Below are 20,289 nucleotides of genomic sequence, written 5' to 3' on the forward strand. Positions count from 1 at the left end.
GAACCCGTTCTAACATCTCTGGAGAGACCTGAAAATAACTGTGCAGCGACGCTCCCCATCCAACCTGGCAGAACCTGAGAGGAGCGAAGAAATTCCCCAAATTGAACCCCTTTCCTTTTGGATCTTGCCTGTTTCACCCTGTAATGTATCCAATTTATCCAGTCTCTGTTCTAGGGTTGCACAATCAATTGAATTTGCATCAAAATTGCAACGCTGATGTGCAATATTCATATTGTAAGATCCATATTGCATGCAATATTTTGAAATGCTCATGTAACCAACTTTTTGATAGTTCATTTTTTTCTGCTCTTGCGGCTGCTTTCCGCACACGTTAAGCCCCGCCCCATCACTCAAGCTAAGTTTCCATGCGCTTCTGTTAGGTCAAATGCAGTCAGCCGATTGTTCCAAACAAGAACGATGCTGCTTTCTACTTACAAAAAATCGACATGGCAAAATTTGGTTAAATATAAATCACAATTACATTTTGCATATATTGTGCATCCCTACTCTGTTCTCGAACTGACCGTCCTTCTCTCATTACCTTACCTCCCTTTCTCTTTATCCTTGAATAACTTCGGAGAATTTCTACCCTGTTTTAATCTCAGTAAGTGATTTTAGGAAGCCAGTGTCAGTGGAATGCCCTTTTGTGATTTAATAAGAGAACTGACATGCCCTACCCCTGCAAGTTAACTCTCGATCCCCTTTCTCTGCTTCTTTTCTTAATCAGCTATTCAATCAGATCTCCAATCATCTTAACTATTACGTCTATAAACCCTCTAATGTTGTAAAGTGTCTCCATTTGCATTGGTCAGTTGGGACGTTGACCTGAGTTTTGTTGTGTGTTTCAGGAAGCGTCTTCAGAAGCAGAACATCACGTTCCATCCCAACGACACAGTGTCGTATCTTGAATACAGGAGCTACTTCTTTGAGCCCAGCATGTCAGTGGGCAACGAGTCGGATGTGGTCACCATCCCCAACATGCTGGTGTTGGTAAAACAGCACTGCTACACACACACAATATGAACTTGACTCCTATCTCTTTGCCCCCCCCCCTCATCTCTCCCCCACTTCATCCCGTTTCTCCCCACCCTCTTTTCCCTCTGTCTTCCAGGGTGCGGCGGTGATGATGGAGAACATGCCATTCGCGGTGCGTCTGTTGCTCAGCACCACCTTTAAGGGCTTTGAGGAGGGACCCTTCCTAAACAAGTCTGTAGGGGAGCTGATGTGGGGCTACGACAGCAAGCTGGTGGACTTCCTCAATAAATGGTTCCCTGGGATGCTGCCCTCCACTGGCAAGTTTGGCCTCTTCTCTGAGGTGAGTGAGCGGGTGGAGGAGATGAGCGCACAATGACCAGAAGTCTACGGGTAAAGTAGCATATGCTAGTGTACCTTTAGACTTCGACATTGTGCTAACGTTAGTTGCCATTGGCTTGCGACACCACCTCGTTCTTCCTGCACACGGAGACATACAAATGCTATTCACAAGTTCATCTCTACTCTGAGTAAGTAGAAAAACAATTGCTAGGATCTCACAGTATCCCTTTAATGCTTGATCTAATTTAATCGAGGCCTCAGTCAGGCTTTGAAATGATGTAGTGCTGGGGCAGTTTCCCTATTATGTAATTCACAGGCAGACCTTAAAGCACTATTTATACCGTGTCAAATGTCCAGTTGATCAAGTGTTAGATAGGTAAATTAGGCTAACCAGCTAATTCTTGTAAATTAGCCTATCTAGCTAAATTTGTAGTTATCCTAGCCAAATGATGTGCCCAGTGGCCTCACCCCAGGAGGGTAGTTTGGTGTTGGAACGTAGACGGACACTACATGACCACTTCCACACTCCATCCCCGGGGGACAGTTTGAACAGTTTGGGGTCGCATGGGTAGTGAGCAATGACTATGTATGAATGGACAAAGCCATCGATCACTTGGCATCTTTCATTCCTACGTGAAGACTTAACCGGCTTTATTTGGCTTCAATGCGCTGTTAAGATGCTGTTCACGGAGACCTGAGATGTGCAGTTTGAGTTACTCCTGGAAGTGACTTTGCAGGCTAGCTCAGTGCTGCCCCCTCCATTGAATAACTCAAGTTCAAGGCTTCAATTGGCATAAAAATAATCCTTTAACTTCTTCTGTGGGGGGGGGGGGGGTTATTTTTAATGTATATAGAAAATAATCTGTTCCAGAACCTTATCTGGTGTGTTAGAAGCAATTATTGGTACCATGATTGTCTTCAAAAACGTTTTTATTTAGATTGGAAGAAATGACTTCTTCGTGGCCATTCACTCTAATGGGAGATCCTGTTTTCTGTTAACCATGCCTGCAGTACTGAGGTCAGCCTTAAACCTCTGTGGCTTTTTTAAATTTTTACCTTTTATTTAACTAGGCAAGTCAGTTAAGAACAAATTCTTATTCATATTGACGGACGACGCTTGACGATTGTGCATCATCCTATGGGACTCCAATCACGGCCGGTTGTGATACAGCCTGGAATCGAACCAGGGTGTCTATAGTGACACCTCTAGCACTGAGATGCAGTGCCTTAGACCGTTGCACCACTCGGGAGCTTCAATGAGAGGGGGCAGTCGTTCGCCACTGTTACTACGCTGGTAAATGACTATCCATCTGGACTTGTGCACAAAGGAAGTGTGTGTTTGTGACCGGACCTTCTCAAATAATATAGAAGTACCTCTTATCTACAGCCTGTTTAAGTTGGCTGTTTGGTTAAATATCAGTCACTAAAAAACGCATTTTCTGTGTTCTCCCATCAGTTCAACAACTCTAACACTGGTCTGTTCACCGTCCACACGGGGAAGGATGACATCCGGCTGATTCACAAAGTGAACTCCTGGAACGGCTTGACCAAGGTGAGATGTTTGGAGTTTAGTGATCACACAGCCATGACATTTCACCTTTACATTTTGGTTTGAGAGGGGCAATTAGAAGCACAGGCGAGGGGAAACAAATCTGGGCCCTTTGTTTTCATGGAGTCCTTTTACTATGGGGAAATGGGGATACCTAATCCGTTGTACAACCTGAATGAATTCAACTGAAATGGGTCTTCCGCATTCAACCCAACCTCTCAATCAGAGGGGTGCGGGTGACATCCACGTCATCGGCGACCGGGGAACAGTGTGTTAACTGCCTTGCTCAGGGGCAGTGACAGATTTTTACCTTGTCTGCTCGGGGGTTCGATCCTGCAACCTTTCTGTTACTGGCCCAATGGTCCTACCCACCATGCTATCTGCCGCTACTGTTACGGAGTGGATTTTTTCACTTGGTTCTCCCAACCCCCCCCAATGGTCATGGTGTGCCCCCTATGATCACCCCCCCCCCCCCCCCACTGCCTCAACCGGCTTCACTCTGCCTCCACCCCAATAGACATTATTTATTCATCACTGCAACAGTGGTTATGTGTTTATAGTGCTATTTCTATGGGTTTTATGACCATTTTAATTATTTTATTTCACTGGATCCTGCAATCACACTGACAACCCTGTACATGTGACTATTAAACTCTCTGAATCTATCTCAGCTAAATAAATGAATATAAATACACTGCTCAAAAAAATAAAGGGAACACTTAAACAACACAATGTAATTCCAAGTCAATCACACTTCTATGAAATCCAACTGTCCACTTAGGAAGCAACACTGATTGACAATAAATGTCACATGCTGTTGTGCAAATGGAATAGACAAAAGGTGGAAATTATAGGCAATTAGCAAGACACCCCCAAAAAAGGAGTGATTCTGCAGGTGGTGACCACAGACCACTTCTCAGTTCCTATGCTTCCTGGCTGATGTTTTGGTCACTTTTGAATGCTGGCGGTGCTCTCACTCTAGTGGTAGCAAGAGACGGAGTCTACAACCCACACAAGTGGCTCAGGTAGTGCAGTTCATCCAGGATGGCACATCAATGCGAACTGTGGCAAAAAGGTTTGCTGTGTCTGTCAGCGTAGTGTCCAGAGCATGGAGGCGCTACCAGGAGACAGGCCAGTACATCAGGAGACGTGGAGGAGGCCGTAGGAGGGCAACAACCCAGCAGCAGGACCGCTACCTCCGCCTTTGTGCAAGGAGGTGCACTGCCAGAGCCCTGCAAAATGACCTCCAGCAGGCCACAAATGTGCATGTGTCAGCATATGGTCTCACAAGGGGTCTGAGGATCTCATCTCGGTACCTAATGGCAGTCAGGCTACCTCAGGCGAGCACATGGAGGGCTGTGCGGCCCCACAAAGAAATGCCACCCCACACCATGACTGACCCACCGCCAAACCGGTCATGCTGGAGGATGTTGCAGGCAGCAGAACGTTCTCCACGGCGTCTCCAGACTCTGTCACGTCTGTCACATGTGCTCATGTGCTCAGTGTGAACCTGCTTTCATTTGTGAAGAGCACAGGGCGCCAGTGGCGAATTTGCCAATCTTGGTGTTTTCTGGCAAATGCCAAACGTCCTGCACGGTGCTGGGCTGTAAGCACAACCCCCACCTGTGGATGTCGGGCCCTCATACCACCCTCATGGAGTCTGTTTCTGACCATTTGAGCAGACACATGCACATTTGTGGCCTGCTGGAGGTCATTTTGCAGGGCTCTGGCAGTGCACCTCCTTGCACAAAGGCGGAGGTAGCGGTCCTGCTGCTGGGTTGTTGCCCTCCTACGGCCTCCTCCACGTCTCCTGATGTACTGGCCTGTCTCCTGGTAGCGCCTCCATGCTCTGGACACTACGCTGACAGACACAGCAAACCTTTTTGCCACAGCTTGCATTGATGTGCCATCCTGGATGAACTGCACTACCTGAGCCACTTGTGTGGGTTGTAGACTCCGTCTCATGCTACCACTAGAGTGAGAGCACCGCCAGCATTCAAAAGTGACCAAAACATCAGCCAGGAAGCATAGGAACTGAGAAGTGGTCTCTGGTCACCACCTGCAGAATCACTCCTTTTTTGGGGGTGTCTTGCTAATTGCCTACAATTTCCACCTTTTGTCTATTCCATTTGCACAACAGCATGTGAAATTTATTGTCAATCAGTGTTGCTTCCTAAGTGGACAGTTGGATTTCATAGAAGTGTGATTGACTTGGAGTTACATTGTGTTGTTTAAGTGTTCCCTTTATTTTTTTGAGCAGTGTATATAAAGTTTGACTTCAGTCAAATCCTGAATGTGTTTTTTGTTTCTTCTTTCCCGCTCTAGAAAGAGCTCAATGTGTAACGGCTGTTAACCTTCTGTCTCTCTAGTTGATATATTGGAAGACTCCCCAGTGTAACATGCTCAACGGTACAGCAGGACAAATGTGGCCTCCCTTCATGACCAAGGAGTCCACACTGCCGTTCTACAGTCCTGACGCCTGCAGGTACACACGCTTTCAAACACTCACGTAGCATAGTGGTTAGAGCGTTGGGCCAGTAACTGAAAGGTTGCTGGATTGAATCCCCGAGCTGACAAGGTAAAAATCTGTCATTCTGCCCCTGAGCAAGGCAGTTAACCCACTGTTCCCAGGGCTCCGAAGACGTGGATGACGATTACGGCAGCCCCCCCCCCCCCCCCCCCCCGCACCTCTGATTCAGAAGGGTTGGGTTAAATGTGGAAGACACATTTCAGTTGAATGTGTTGTGACTAGGTAGTCTCACGCACTCTCTCGCTCTATAGGTCTTTGGAGCTGGTGTACCAGCGGGAGGGGATAATGAAAGGGATTCCCCTCTATCGCTTTGTGGCTCCTACGACTATGTTCGCTAATGGCTCCGACTACGCTCCCAATGAGGGCTTCTGTCCCTGCAGACAATCTGGCCTCCTCAACGTCAGCAGCTGCAGATCCAGTGAGTGCAGACACAGAATGCATATACACTCCTCTACCTATTTCTTTGGACAGTGGAGCTAAAACCTGTAGTTTGGCTCTGTACTCCAGCATTTTGAATTTGAGATCAAATGTTTCATATCAGGTGACAGTACAGACAGAATGTCACTTATTATTTGAGGGTTTTTTCATACATACATTTTATTGTTTTAGAAATGAAAGCACATCAATTCCCACTGAGGAAGTGTCAGGAGAATTATGTTCTCAATGTTCATAAACCCAATTAAACTACTCGGTCTGAAACCCAGAATTTATAAGATACTGGTTGAATGAAACAGACGGAGGCCCCAGCTATGATAGTCAAAATATTTATTCACGAGAGTGCTGGTCCGTTGTACAAAACTATTCATTTTATACTGGCTCCTTACACACTTACATTGACACACAAACAGTAGATATCATACGCACATACATACACACGAACAGTAGGTATCCTACGCACATACTGTATCAATACCCAGCCGACAAAGATTGGGGACCGTGAGAAGCACTCCCTGTCCTCCCTCAAGATTAGGGAGTACTCACTGCCCTCTCCCAATCTCTCTGAGGCCCCTAGCAAGGTCGGCCCCGAATTTTGCTCAGACAGTCTGTGTTTAAGATACTATAAAGATTCATTGTACAGATGTATTGTTTTACCCTAATTCTGACTAAAACTACACCATTAATTATACTTTTACTGACTAAAACTACACACATTAATAAAATATTTAAGATGGGAAAAAGAACACACACTGGACAGAGGAATATTAGAAAAAATGTGTTATGGACAGACAAATTTGAGGTGTTCAGATCACAAAGAACATCTGTGAGACGCAGAAAAAATAAAGATGCTGGAGGAGTACTTGGCGACATCTGTCAAGCATGGTGGAGGCAATGTGATGGTCTGGAGGTGCTTCGGTGGTGGTAAAGTGGGAGATATGTACAGGGTAAAAGTGAACTTGAAGGTTTTCACTCCATACCATACCCTCTGGACAGCACTTAATTGGAGCCAATTTCTTCCTAGAAAATGAGAATGAGCCAAAGCACAGGTCCAAAATATGGAATAACTATTTAGGGAAGAAGCAGTCAGCTGGTATTCTGTCTATAATGGAGTGGCCAGCACAGTCACCGGATCTCAACCCTATTAAGCTGTTGTGGGAACAGCTTGACCGTGTGGTACGTAAGAAGTGCCCATCCAACTTGGAGGTGCTTCAGAAACCATGGGGCGAAATCTCTTCAGAATACCTCAACAAATTGACAACTAGAATGCCAAGGGTCTGCAAGGCTGTAATTGCTGCAAATTATGGATTCTTTGACGAAAGCAAAGTTTGAAGGTCACAATTATTTAATTTAAAAATAATTATTTATAACCTTGTCAACATCTTGACTATTTCCTATTCATTTTGCAACTCAATTCATGTATGTTTTCATAGAAATTCTTTTTTTCCAAGTGACCCCAAACTTTTGAACGGTAGTGTACTTGTTACAAAGGAAATGCATGATGTTGAATGACAATGGTGGTATTGATGATGTTAATACAAGTAAAGGTGACGTTGTCTTAATATTGTGTTCTAGACGCCCCAGTGTTCATTTCCCAACCCCACTTCTACAATGCTGACCCTGTGCTGCTGGACTACGTACAGGGACTTCAGCCTACTGAGGACGAACACGGACTATTCATAGACATCCACCCAGTGAGTAACGCATACACGCTGTCCTGAAGTGGAACACTTATAAACTCTGCAAATAAAAGAAATGTCCCTGTTTCAGGACCCTGTCTTTCAAAGATAATTCGTAAAAATCAAAATAACTTCACAGATCTTCATTGTAAAGGGTTTAAACACTGTTTCCCATGCTTGTTCAATGAACCATAAACAATTAATGAACATGCACCTGTGGAACGGTCATTAAGACACTAACCGCTTACAGATGGTAGTCAATTAAGGTCACAGTTATGAACTTAGGGCACTAAAGAGGCCTTTCTACTGACTATGGGGGGAAAAACACCAAAATAAAAATGCCCAGGGTCCCTGCTCATCTGTGTGAACATGCCTTAGGCATGCTGCAAGGAGGCATGAGGACTGCAGATGTGGCCAGGGCAATAAGTTGCAATGTCCGTACTGCGGGACGCCTAATACGGCGCTACAGGGAGAAGGGACGGACAGCTGATCGTCCTCACAGTGGCAGACCAAGTGTAACAACACCTGCACAGGATCAGTACATCCGAACATCACACCTGCGGGACAGGTACAGGGAGGCAACAACTGCCTGAGTTACACCAGGAACGCACAATCCCTCCATCAGTGCTCAGACTGTCCTCAATAGGCTGAGAGAGGCTGGACTGAGGGCATGTAGGCCTGTTGTAAGGCAGGTCCTCACCAGACATCACCGGCAACAATGTCACCTATGGGCACAAACCCGCCGTCGCTGGATCAGACAAGACTGGCAAAAAGTGCTCTTCACTGACGAGTTGCGGTTTTGTCTCACCAGGGGTGATGGTCGGTTTAACGTCGCAGGAATGGGCGTTACACCGAGGCCTGTACTCTGTAGTGGGATCGAGGTGGAGGGTTCGTCATGGTCTGCGGCGGTGTGTCACAGCATCATCGGACTGAGCTTGTTATTGCAGGCGATCTCAATGCTGTGCGTTACAGGGAAGACATCCTCCTCCCTAATGTGGTACACTTCCTACAGGCTTATCCTGACATGACCCTCCAGCATGACAATGCCACCAGCCATACTGCTCGTTCTGTGCGTGATTTCCTGCAAGACAGGAATGTCTTGTTGGATGAATGGGGTAACATCTCACAGCAAGAACTGGCAAATCTGGTGCAGTCCAGGAGGAGGAGATGCCCTGCTGTACTTAGTCAGTATCTGGTGTGGCTACCAGCTCTAACTTTTTTGATTTTGACCCCCCCCCCTGTGTTCAGGTACACATTATTACATTTCTGTTAGTTACATGTCTGTGGAACTTGTTCAGTTTCTCAGTTGTTGAATCTTATGTTCATACAAATATTTAGACATGTTAAGTTTGCTGAAAATAAGCACGGTTGACAGTGAGAGGACGTTTCTTTTTTTGCCGAGTTTAGCAAGAGGAAGTTGTGTCCATTGACTGTGGACTCGTCCCCTTTGTTCTAATAGGTCTTCGATAAGATGAGATCAGATTAGTGGACGGCGACGCACACAACAAACACACACACACACACACACACACACCTTTATGATCTATTAGGGTCAAAGACCAATGGGTGTCTGACGGGCTGTCATCCAGAGCCAATGTGGCTCTCCAGTTTCGCAGTCAATCAATTAACCCCTGAACTATACCCTGAGTTTTATTTAGATGAAGAATGTCACTTCTCTGACATGCATTGACTTCCAGTTAGATTTGCGCCGATGGTTTTTAGCCTCTCTGGTCTGTATCGGGTGCGTAAGTGTTTCAATACCGTGGTGGGTGGTCTTTGACACAGTTGCCACTTGGTGTCATAAAGGTCAAGTGAAATGGTGACTTGATTTACGACGCTCCATATATCTGACGGGGTGCGCCACATTGTCTGACAGCCTGAAGCATCTGTGCCAAGTTCTCCCCCATTTATAGACGTGTGTGCTTTTAATGGTGCAAATTGGGCCCATTCACATTAATGTTATAAACATATAATTCTGGCAGTAAAAGAGAGGCCATTTCCCCTTATCTAAATTGATTGTGTAAACACCTCTGATCTCATAGCCGTAGCGAACGTACACCGTACAGCCTGTCCTTGAGGCAATCACCTGACGCATACAGAGAAGGCTTGGCCATAGCAATTTCTTAGCATTGTCATCTAATTTTAGATAAAATTTATTGTCCCCTGGCTGAGGGTGAAAAACTTGTTGGACATTCATTCTCGTATTTACAAAAGTAATAGTGTGTTTGTGACTCCTATGAGTTCAGAGGCAGGACTCATTCATAGAAAAACGTTCATATCCACTCAATGTTTGATGCAAACGTCGTGATCTTCAACTGTAATCACAGAAAGCTTGATCTGCCAACGAGAGCAGATATCATCCAATTCTTTTTTTGCCCAGCTCCTGTGCCAAGTTGGATATGGTGTACAGTCTGTACTACACTCTATTCATAGTACATTTGTCATTTAGCAGACACTCTTATCCAGAGCGACTTACAGGCGCAAAGGGTTATTAAGTGCATTGCTGAAGAGCACATTGACAGATTTAGAAATATATTAATTTTTTTACCTCGTCAACTCGCGATGCCTTGCTGTAGAACGTTGACCACAGCATGAGTTGTTCTGTCGGACTGAAGGCCATTAGTGACCGTGGTTGCTGGGGGTCCTTAATTATATACAGGGACTTTCTGTGGCAGCGGTTAGTGTAAATGTCCTCTATAGATTGCACCAAAGAAACATAGATCTGCCATCTTAACAATCCTCTAAGGCCTGGGGGTCATGTATGTGGTTTAGGTTGCCTGCCATGCAGTAATCCACCCAGTCCGTGGTGAAACTATAAAAGTTCCCAAGTCTCAAAGTGAACTTCTCTGGAACAGACATTAGCAGCTATATATCTAAAACGTGTGCATGGTAAACTGTCTGGCACAACAGTCAGTGACCTTTTTTAGCGATAGCCAAATTGGAATTGCAGCATTTCTGTGTATTACTGTACTAGGAAATGGGTCTTATGATGGTGTCATGATTGCTCCTATAAATAGATTAAGAACAACAGCAGAGTTTGAGCCAGTCACCTTTTTGGGTCCAGGGCTAATGCATATGCGGTGTGCTACCAACTGTGCCAATTAGGGCCAGATCTCTTGGTAGTTTACTTCCATACAAGGAGCCGTCCATTATCTAAGTGAAGACATTATGGTTTGTAACTGCTGCTGTAACGATTGGCAGTGGGATCAGACGTGGACTGTTGAGCAATGCATAGTTCCAGGAGGGAGAGGATATGGAGAGAGGAAGGCTCCCCGATGTGGGATTGGCCATCTTGGGTTGGATTGCAGCTTGACACCTGGTGGTCCCATCCACAGCCCCGGGCCACAACTCTCATAGAACTCCTTCCCAGCCAGAACTGTGTATGTCAAATGTTATTTGTCACATGCTTCATAAATAAAAGGTGTTGACTAAAAGTGAAATGTTTACTTATGGGCCCTTCAGAACAATGCAGAGATTATATTTTAGAAATCACACACTGACTAACGATAACTTGGTTATATAAACCGGGTGCCAAGTCAATGTGCAGGGGTACGAGGTAATTGAGATGTAATTGTAACAACATACAGGAACTCAAGTCCTTTTGCTCACTTGACCTAGAATGCCTCACAATCAAATGCCGACCGTATTACCTCCCAAGAGAATTCTCTTCGGTTATTGTCACAGCCGTGTATATCCCCCCTCAAGCCAACACCACGACGTCCCTCAAGTAACTTCACTGGGCTTTATGAAAACTGGAAACCATATATCCTGAAGCTACATTTAATGTAGCTGGTGATTTTAACAAAGCAAATTTGAGGAAAACGCTGCCGAAGTTCTATTGACTGTAGGACTCGCGCTGGAAAAACACTGGACCATTGTTGTGCTAACTTCCACGATGCATACAAGGCCCTCCCCCCGCCCTCCTTTTGGCAAATCTGACCACGGCTCCATTTTGCTCCTTCCTTCCTTCCTATAGGCAGAAACTCAAACAGGAAGTCCCTGTGCTAAGGTCTATTCAACGCTGGTGTGACCAATCGGAAACCACGCTTCAAGATTGTTTTGATCACGTGGACTGGGATATGTTCCGGGTAGCCTCGGAGAATAACATCGACGAATACGCTGATTCGGTGACTGAGTTTATCAGGAAGTGTATAGGAGATGTTGTACCCACTAAAACCTACCCTAACCAGAAACCGTGGATAGATGGCAGCATTCGCAAAACTGAAAGCGCGAACCACTGCATTTAACCATGGCAAGGAGACTGGGAATATGGCCGAATACAGAGTAGTCATTCCCTCCAAGGCAATCAAACAGGCAAAATGTCAGTATAGAGACAAAGTGGAGTCGCAATTCAAGCGGCTCAGACAAGATGCAATGTGTACTACATACTTGAGATTTTCTGCTTCTTGGCAATTTCTCGCATGGAATAGCCTTCATTTCTCAGAACAAGAATAGACTGACGAGTTTCAGAAGGAAGGTCTCTGTTTCTGGCCATTTTGAGCCTGTAATCGAACCCATAAATGCTGATGCTCCAGATACTCAACTAGTCTAGAGAAGGCCAGTTTAAAAAAAAAAAAAATGTATTGCTTCTTTAATCAGCACAACAGTTCAACTGTGCTAACATAATTGCAAAAGCTGATAAATTAGCATTTTAAAATGAAAAACTTGGATTAGCTAACACAACGTGCCATTGGAACACAGGAGTGATGGTTGCTGATAATGGGTCTCTGTAGGCCTATGTAGATATTCCATTAAAAATCAGCCATTTCCAGCTACAACAGTCACTTAGAACATTAACAATGTCTACACTGTGTTTCTGATCAATTTGATGTTATTTTAATGGACAAAAAATGTTGCTTTCCTTTCATAAACAAGGACATTTCTTAGTGACCCCAACTTTTGAACGGTACTGTATTCATATAGTGTAGGTAGGGATAAAGTAACTAGGCAACATGATAGACAATAGACAGTAACAGCAGTGTGAGTGAAGAGATGGTGCAAAAAGGGCCAATGCATATAGTCCGGGTAACTATTGGTTAACTATGTAACTGTCTTATGGCTTGGGGGTAGAAGGTGGGTGGGTCGGGCGGTTGTGTGTTAGTCAAGGTCTGTCACGATCTAAACTCTGGTTTAGATAATGACAGATCAATGACCTCCAGTCTGTTTTCAGTCATCTATTGATTTGTCTGTTAATGTTCACATGTGTAACATTGCATATGAATGTAACCTATAGATATACTGATGTTAGTTAGTGGACTCAGTCGATACATTTGATTTAGCGGTCTGTTTTATGGCTATAGGCAGTAAAAATTGAAAATGACAATGGTGGGGAGATTGCTCTTATTGACCAAAGTCTCATGTTATCCAGTCATATTACGGCTGGGACTTGCCAGAGACCTCACGATACTTAGTTGCTGAGATATGTAGTGTGATTCTCACGAGTCGATATGTATTTGCGATTTTTGAAGTTTCAAAACGTGTTGCTTACTATATGCCTGCTGCAGAGGGACAAAGAGAATGCTGAAAACGAGTTTTGATCAGTCAGGGAAGTGAATGTGCTGACATGTTGGCTCACTATTTAACCTTGTGAGACCCAAGCATAGAGCCAAATGAAGGGGGAAAAACGTATTACTCGTCAAATACTTGTAATAAGCCTCTTACAAATTTCAAAGTCATTTTTATAAGACAATCTGCTGGAACTGTTGCAAAAAATGCAACTTTGGGGTTCAATGGTAAAAAACGTTTAAAATAACTGCTTTATATTAAAATCACATGAAAATGGCTCAAAAGCATATACATGCAATGGAAAATGGTGTATACATTTGAAATGAAGTCGTATTGAATCTGAAATAGCCAAATTGATACATTTGACCAATCCAAATGTTAGAATAAAAATACTAAAAAAAAAAAAAAAAAGTACTATTAAAGTAACTATTTTGTGTGTTCTATGTATGGAGAACATCTAACACATTTTTAGTAGTATTTGGTTGGCTTTTCTGGCTTAATTTGAAGAGAACCTTACTACTTGTGGTCTCATAAACCACAATTATTTCAAAGATGGATATATCTATGACATTTTATTTTAATGTGAAAAGTTACGGAAGTATTTGGTTGTCCGTATTTGGAAGGGAAACAATCTCTCCAACTTGTCTATCAATATATGATCTTGACCCAATGTCTGTTTGGCAACCCTGTAAGCCCAATGTGGTGTTTTTGCCACACTCACAAAACTAACTCTGGCTTGAAATGTTGGTTTAATTTATTTTTAACAGAAAGAACACACATTTTCCAGTCATGTACTTGCGTGGATGACTTACTACATGAGCTTGTGTAGGTGACCAGTGTGGTGTCAGGTGCGTGGACAGTTTTCCAATGTTTGAGGCTGCAGATGCCACAATAATCATACTGACACACAACAAATACTACTAAGAGATACGTGGGCCTAATGAGCTGTACTTTGTAATGTTAGACTTTTAGTTTAGGACCTGCACAGAATGCAAATTAGAGAATGCATTTTTTTGCAAAGTTGTGTCTCACAGGGTTTAAAAAGAAGCTGCAGAACAAGCTATATGATGAAAAATACTGGAGTTTTGGTTCAGGTACAACTAACTTGCGCTAGCTAACGCTACCTACAGTAAACAAAATTGAGTCATAGTAATATTTTTTAGATATTGATATGTAACTTTTTGGGTATTTTGTTAGCTAAGTCATATGGTGTGACGTGATATAGGCAGGTATTGATGTTTCAAATGGGGTGAAAAACGACTCATGACTTAAGTTGTGAAAGTAGGCAGAGTTGGGTGTCTGCTTGGACAACTATGTCTTCACAATCAAACTGCAGGCCTTTTTGCTCAAATCAGGGTTGGAATACTGACTGTCTGAACAGCAAGTTACAAGTGACCAAATCTGAGCTGTTTGGGTTCAGAGAGCAGTCATTTGCTGACGTGGCTATTCTGGACTGGTGAGTGCGCGGTGGTGTAGGCTGATTGGTGCTCATGTTTCCTGTCACTCAGAAGTTATGTAGCAAGCGGAAGGTATTTTTGGTATGTAAAGAAATTAGGATCCCAATTAGCTGTTGCAGTAGCTACTCTTCCTGGGGTCCACATGAAACAGAATACAGAACATGAGCAGCTCAAGGACAGAACATACCTTTATTTTAAGGCACACGTGGCCTACATATCAATGCATATACACAAACTATCTTGGTCAAATAAGGGAGAGGAGTTGTGCTGCGAGGTGTCGCTTTGGGGACTGTGGATAGACCCCTGGTGGCATGTCTGGTGGGATAAGTATGTGTGTGTCAGAGCTGTGTTTAAGTTGAAAATCCCAAATTGTTTGGATAGTCAATACAATGTTTCTTATGAAAAGAAGTGATGCCTGAAGTTTCAGTATTTAAAATAGCCCTCTGATTACAATTTAGAGCAAAAGGTGTCGCTCTGTTCTGGACCAGCTGCAGCTCTAGGTCTTTCCTTGCGGCACTGGACCACACAACTTGACAGTAATCAAGATTAGACAAAACTAGAGCCTGCTGAACTTGATTTTTCAGAGTGTGGTGTCAAAAGCAGAGCATCTCTTTATTACAGCTAGACCTCTCCCCGTCTTTGATACCATTGAATCATATGTTTTGACCATGACAGTTTACAATCTAAGGTAACGCCAAGTAATTTAGTCTCTTCAACTTGTTCAACAGCCACACCATTCATTACCAGATTCAGCTGAGGTCTAGCACTTAAGGAATGATTTGTACCACATACAATGCTCTTAGTTTGAGATGTCTCACAGGGTGACAACGATGCCTGCCATGGACTTTTCCCAGAAAGGAAGAGTATGTTCTTAAAACAACTTATTGAATTTACATATCTGGAGCTGGTTAACAATCCACTCAACAGTGCAGAGTCTACCCACATTTCCATGTTGTTTCATGAACTTTGGAAGTTTCTTTCAAGTCCTGTTGCAAAAAACCGTCAAGCGCTATGATGAAACTGACTGAGGACCGCCACAGGAATGGAAGACCCAGAGTTACCTCTGCTGCAGAGGATATGTTCATTAGTCACCAGCCTTAAATTGCAGCCCAAATAAATGCTTCAGAGTTCAAGTAACAGACATCTCAACATCAACTGTTCAGATGAGACCGCATGAATCAGGCCTTCATGGTCGAATTGCTGCAAAGAAACCACTACTAAAGGACACCAATACGAAGATACTTGCTTGGGCCAAGAAACGCAAGCAATGGACATTAGACCGGTGGGAAATCTTTCCTTTGATCTTGAGTCCAAATTGGAGATTTTTAGTTCCAACCGCCATGTCTGTGTGGTGTGGGTGAACGGATGATCTCTGCGTATGTATTTCCCACTGTAAATCGTGGGGGTGCTTTGCTAGGTACGTTGTCAGTAATTTATTTAGAATTCAAGGCACACTTAACCAGCATTGCTACCACAGAATTCTGCACCGATACGCCATCCCATCTGGTTTGCGCTTTGTTTTTCAACAGGATAGTGACCCAAAACACACCTCCAGCCTGTTTAAGGGCTATTTGTCCAAGGAGAGTGATGGAGTGCTTTCATCAGATGACCTAGGCTCCATAATCCCCCGACCTTAACTAAACTGAGATGGTTTGGGATGAGTTGGACCATAGAGTGAAGGAAAGGTAGCCAACAAGTGCTCAGCATGTGGGAACTTCAAGACTGTTGGAAAAGCATTCCAGGTGAAACTGGTTGAGAGAATGCCAAGCATGTGCAAAGCTGTCAAGGCAAAGGGTGGCGATTTGAAGAATCTCAAATATAAAATACTTGTTTTTAACAATTTGTCTGGTTACTACATGATTCCATATGTTAATTCATAGTTTTGATGTGTTGACTATTCTACAATGTAGAAAATAGTTTATTAAAAATAGACAAATCAATTGTTGATGAGTAGGTGTTCTAAAACTTTTGACTGGTAGTGTATTCTGGCTGCATAGATTTTTCTATCACTTACAGTAGATTGTGGGGAAATATTTCCGGTACAAAGTGCAGCCCAATGGACAACAGGGCAAAGAGTAAAGTAGGTCACTTTTTCAACATGTCACGGTACAGCCTAATTCTAAAATGGATTACATCAATCTACATCCAATACTCCATAATGATGAAGTGAAAACAGGTTATTAGAAATAAACTGATACCTTATGTAAATAAGTATTCAGACCCTTTGCTCAGACTGGAATGAGCTCAGATGCATCCTGTTTCCATTGATCGTCCTTCAAGTTTCTACAACTTGATTGGAGTCCACCTGTGGTAAATTCAGTTGATTGGGCTATATAAGGTCCCACAGTTGACAGTGCATGTCACGGCACAAATCTGGGGAAGGGTACAAAAAATTCTGCAGCATTGAAGGTCCCCAAGAACACAGTGGCCTCCATCATTCTTAAATGGAAGAAGTTTTGAACCACAAAAACTCCTAGAGTTGGCCGCCTGGCCAAACTGAGCAATTGGGGGAGAAGGGCCTTGGTCAGGGAGTTGACAGAGCTCCAGAGTTCCTCTGTGGAGATGAGAGAACCTTCCAGAAGGACAACCATCTCTGCAGCTCTCCAATCAGCCCTTTATGGTGGAGCGGCCAGACGGAAGCCACTCCTCAGTAAAAGGCACCCAAAGGACTCTCTGACCATGAGAAACAAGATTCTCTGATTTGATGAAACCAAGATTGAACTCTTTGGCCTCAATGCAAAGTATCACATCTGGAGGAAACCTGGCACCTACAGTGGCAGGCACCTACAGTGAAGCATGGTGGTAGCAGCATCATGCTGTATGTATGTTTTTCAACGGTATGGACTGGGAGACTAGTCAGGATCAAGGCAAAGATGAACAGAGTGAAGTACAGGCAGATCCTTGATGAAAATCACCTTCCAACAGGACAACAACCCAAAGCACACACCCAAGACAACGCAGGAGTGGCTTCGGAACAAGACTCTGAGTGGCCGAGCCAGGACTTGAACAAAAATCTAACAGCTCTGGAGAGTCCTGAAAATAGCTGTGCAGCAACGCTCTCCATCCAACCTGCCAGCGCTTCACGATCTGTGAAGAAGAATGGGAGAAACTCCCCAAATACAAGTGTGCCAAGCTTGTAGCGTCATGCCCAAGAAGACTCAAGGCTGTAATCGCTGCCAATGGTGCTTCAACAAAGTACTGAGTAAAGGGTCTGAATACTTGTGAAATTTTTACGTTTTTGTTTTTTAATCAATTAGCAATTTCAAAACCTGTTTTTGCTTTGTCATTTATGGGCTATTGTGAGTAGATTGAAGGGGTGGGGGACAATTTAATCAATTTTAGATTAAGGCTGGAATGTAAAAAGTGGAATAAGTCAAGGGGTCTGAATACTTTCTGAAGATGCTGTATATTTGAGTTCAGGACCATCTTAATCACAGTTGCCGTTTTTACACGTTTTTCATTGTCATTTTAAAAATGAATAAGCCAGTGAACTGAACAGTTTGAGGTTGGACTGATGCTCATTCTCCGTTTGAGCTCATAGTGGTGTGGTTGTGTCCGTATGTGTCTGCACGTGCATGCCCCTAGTGTTCATTTAGCTAGGTGTGTTTTTTCCTGTTTTGACAAAGTGCAGACTTTAAGCTAGCTGGGGATGGCTTGGTGTCTAAAGTAGACTGCCTATCAAGTTATGAGGGGATGCGCACTATCGTTTGTGGCACAAAAATGTGTTTGGAAACAAGGGAGTGTAATGAAATGATCCTGGTAAAAGAAGGCGAGACTGGATGTATGGTTCTAGCTCTCTCCCTAAGCGTAACGACTGTCTCTCCAACTAAGAGGGCAGAGAGCCTTTGTCCAAATACTAAATATTTTTCCATTGACCACCGCAGTATTTCGAGGACGCGCAGTGTAAATATCTGCTTTCTCATTAGATGTGCATTTCTTCTCCTTCAACGGAGCATTTGTTGACTTGCTTACTATAGCAAGTCTTTTTGCATTGACACTCGCTCTCCTCTGTTATCCTCTTCCTTTCTCTCTCTCTCTTCGTGGATTGTTTGTGCCATTCAGAGGGTGAATGGGCAAGACAAAAGATTGCAGTACTTTTGAACAGGGTATGGTAGTAGTTGCCAGGTGCACCGGTTTGAGTGTCAAGAACCGCAACGCTGCAAAGTTTTTCCCATGTGTATCAAGAATGGTCCACCACACAAAGGACATCCAGCCAACTTGACACAGCTGTGGGAAGCATTGGAGTCAACATGGGCCAGTATCCCTGTGGAATGCTCTCGACACCTTGGAGTCCATGCCCTGATGAATTGAGGCTGTTCAGAGGGGTGCAACTCAATATTAGGCCGTCTTTATGGTTTGGACTCTCAGTTTGTGTATAGATATCACCCTCTCTCTCTCTCTCTCTGCAGGAGACTGGTGTGCCTCTGAATGTGTCTATCCGTCTGCAGCTCAACCTGTACATGAAGAAGGTGTCGGGTATCACGTAAGGATAACCCCTAACCATCAACCCCTCTTATTTATACCCCCTATTCCCCCCCCCAACCCAGCACTCCTCTCATGATGACAACTCCTTATCCCTGACGTTTAACCCCAAAGGCCAAAAAGCTGAAGGATCCCATTCAATCTGTGCGTTTCAGTTCTTTATTTAGAATGTATTTGTGTGCATCTCTGTGAGTGACTGTTTCTGTTGCAGGGAAACAGGGAAGATCTCAGAGGTTGTGATGCCCATGATCTGGTTTGAGGAGGTGAGTGGTGATTAGACTATTATTGGGTTCGCTTACCCCCCTAACCTGCTCTATACCTCTATTCCCCCCCCCCCCCCATCCCTCTCCAAACCTAACCAACACACTCTCTCTCACCCATACCCCTAGATCAGTGTTTCTTACTCCTGGTCCTGGGGACCCAAAGGGGTGCACCTTTTTGTTTTTGCAATAGCACTACCAACCTGATTCCACTAATCAACACCGCCCTAACGTGTGTGTATAACCTTAACCCTTTTAACACCCTCGTAACTCTGTCCGCTCATCAGATTTGTGTTCCCTGTCTTTCTCTACATCTCTCTCTCTCTCGTGTAGAATGGGTATATGGACGGTGCCATCGTGAAAACGTTCCACACCAACCTGGTGGTATTGCCAATGGTGATGGTGTACATGCAGTACTGTTTCCTAGGCCTGGGCCTGGCCACCGCACTGGGAGCTGTACTACTACACTACAGCGGGAAGGTAAGGCCTCTACAGCACATGGTCACCGCTCACTGCCTGTGTGGATGGGAACGTTTTGGATGGGCGAGAGAGTATGCGTGTTCACAAACTGAATGTGCTGCAAGTAGTTGTGAGAGAGGAGAGAAATAAGAGTCATTATTTGGTTTGCATGGGTACTAGGTACTGTGACTCTTGCGCAGCCCTCTGTTACCCACCAGAGAAGAGGCTCTTCCCACAGCCTCGGCTAACAAACCAACACACTGGCGCTCCCCTTCCTAACCACCAGTAAGGGTGCTGTGAGGTCTCCCCCATCTCCCTCTGAGTAGCTGTAGACTGTGATTTATACTGTACAGTGGTGCCACTTGGACACACAGTGCCACCCCCGCTGCCTTACTCTCGTTAGACTAATCACGGGAGTGATTTCCTTAACACACACTCATCCAGCAGATACCCTCAGACTTCCAGTCATTGTGCTAACGCTAGTTAGCATTGGATCACGAAAGTACCTTATCTAACTTCATACTGGACACAGAGACACAAAAATGGTATCCACAAGTTCATCTGACTCTGGGGAAGTAGATGAAGGGCCTCATTGCCAATGTTCTTAAAATGATACTTC

The 20,289-nt window shown here is 44.2% G+C and overlaps 1 protein-coding gene across 4 annotated transcripts in view; it reads left to right on the top strand.

The window, feature by feature from the left end:
- Window positions 1-20,289, top strand: part of LOC129863746 (scavenger receptor class B member 1-like) — a 30,560-nt gene that overhangs the window by 4,554 nt on the left and 5,717 nt on the right. For all 4 annotated transcript variants that reach the window (XM_055935981.1, XM_055935982.1, XM_055935983.1 and 1 more), the window contains exons 3-11: window positions 849-990; window positions 1,112-1,315; window positions 2,771-2,866; window positions 5,233-5,348; window positions 5,645-5,811; window positions 7,404-7,522; window positions 18,879-18,952; window positions 19,163-19,214; window positions 19,545-19,691. In XM_055935981.1, the coding sequence (XP_055791956.1) occupies window positions 849-990; window positions 1,112-1,315; window positions 2,771-2,866; window positions 5,233-5,348; window positions 5,645-5,811; window positions 7,404-7,522; window positions 18,879-18,952; window positions 19,163-19,214; window positions 19,545-19,691 (1,117 nt within the window). The remainder of the gene's footprint in view (window positions 1-848; window positions 991-1,111; window positions 1,316-2,770; window positions 2,867-5,232; window positions 5,349-5,644; window positions 5,812-7,403; window positions 7,523-18,878; window positions 18,953-19,162; window positions 19,215-19,544; window positions 19,692-20,289) is intronic.

This window comes from Salvelinus fontinalis, chromosome 10 (genome assembly GCF_029448725.1).
Source record: "Salvelinus fontinalis isolate EN_2023a chromosome 10, ASM2944872v1, whole genome shotgun sequence".
NCBI lineage: Eukaryota > Metazoa > Chordata > Actinopteri > Salmoniformes > Salmonidae > Salvelinus > Salvelinus fontinalis.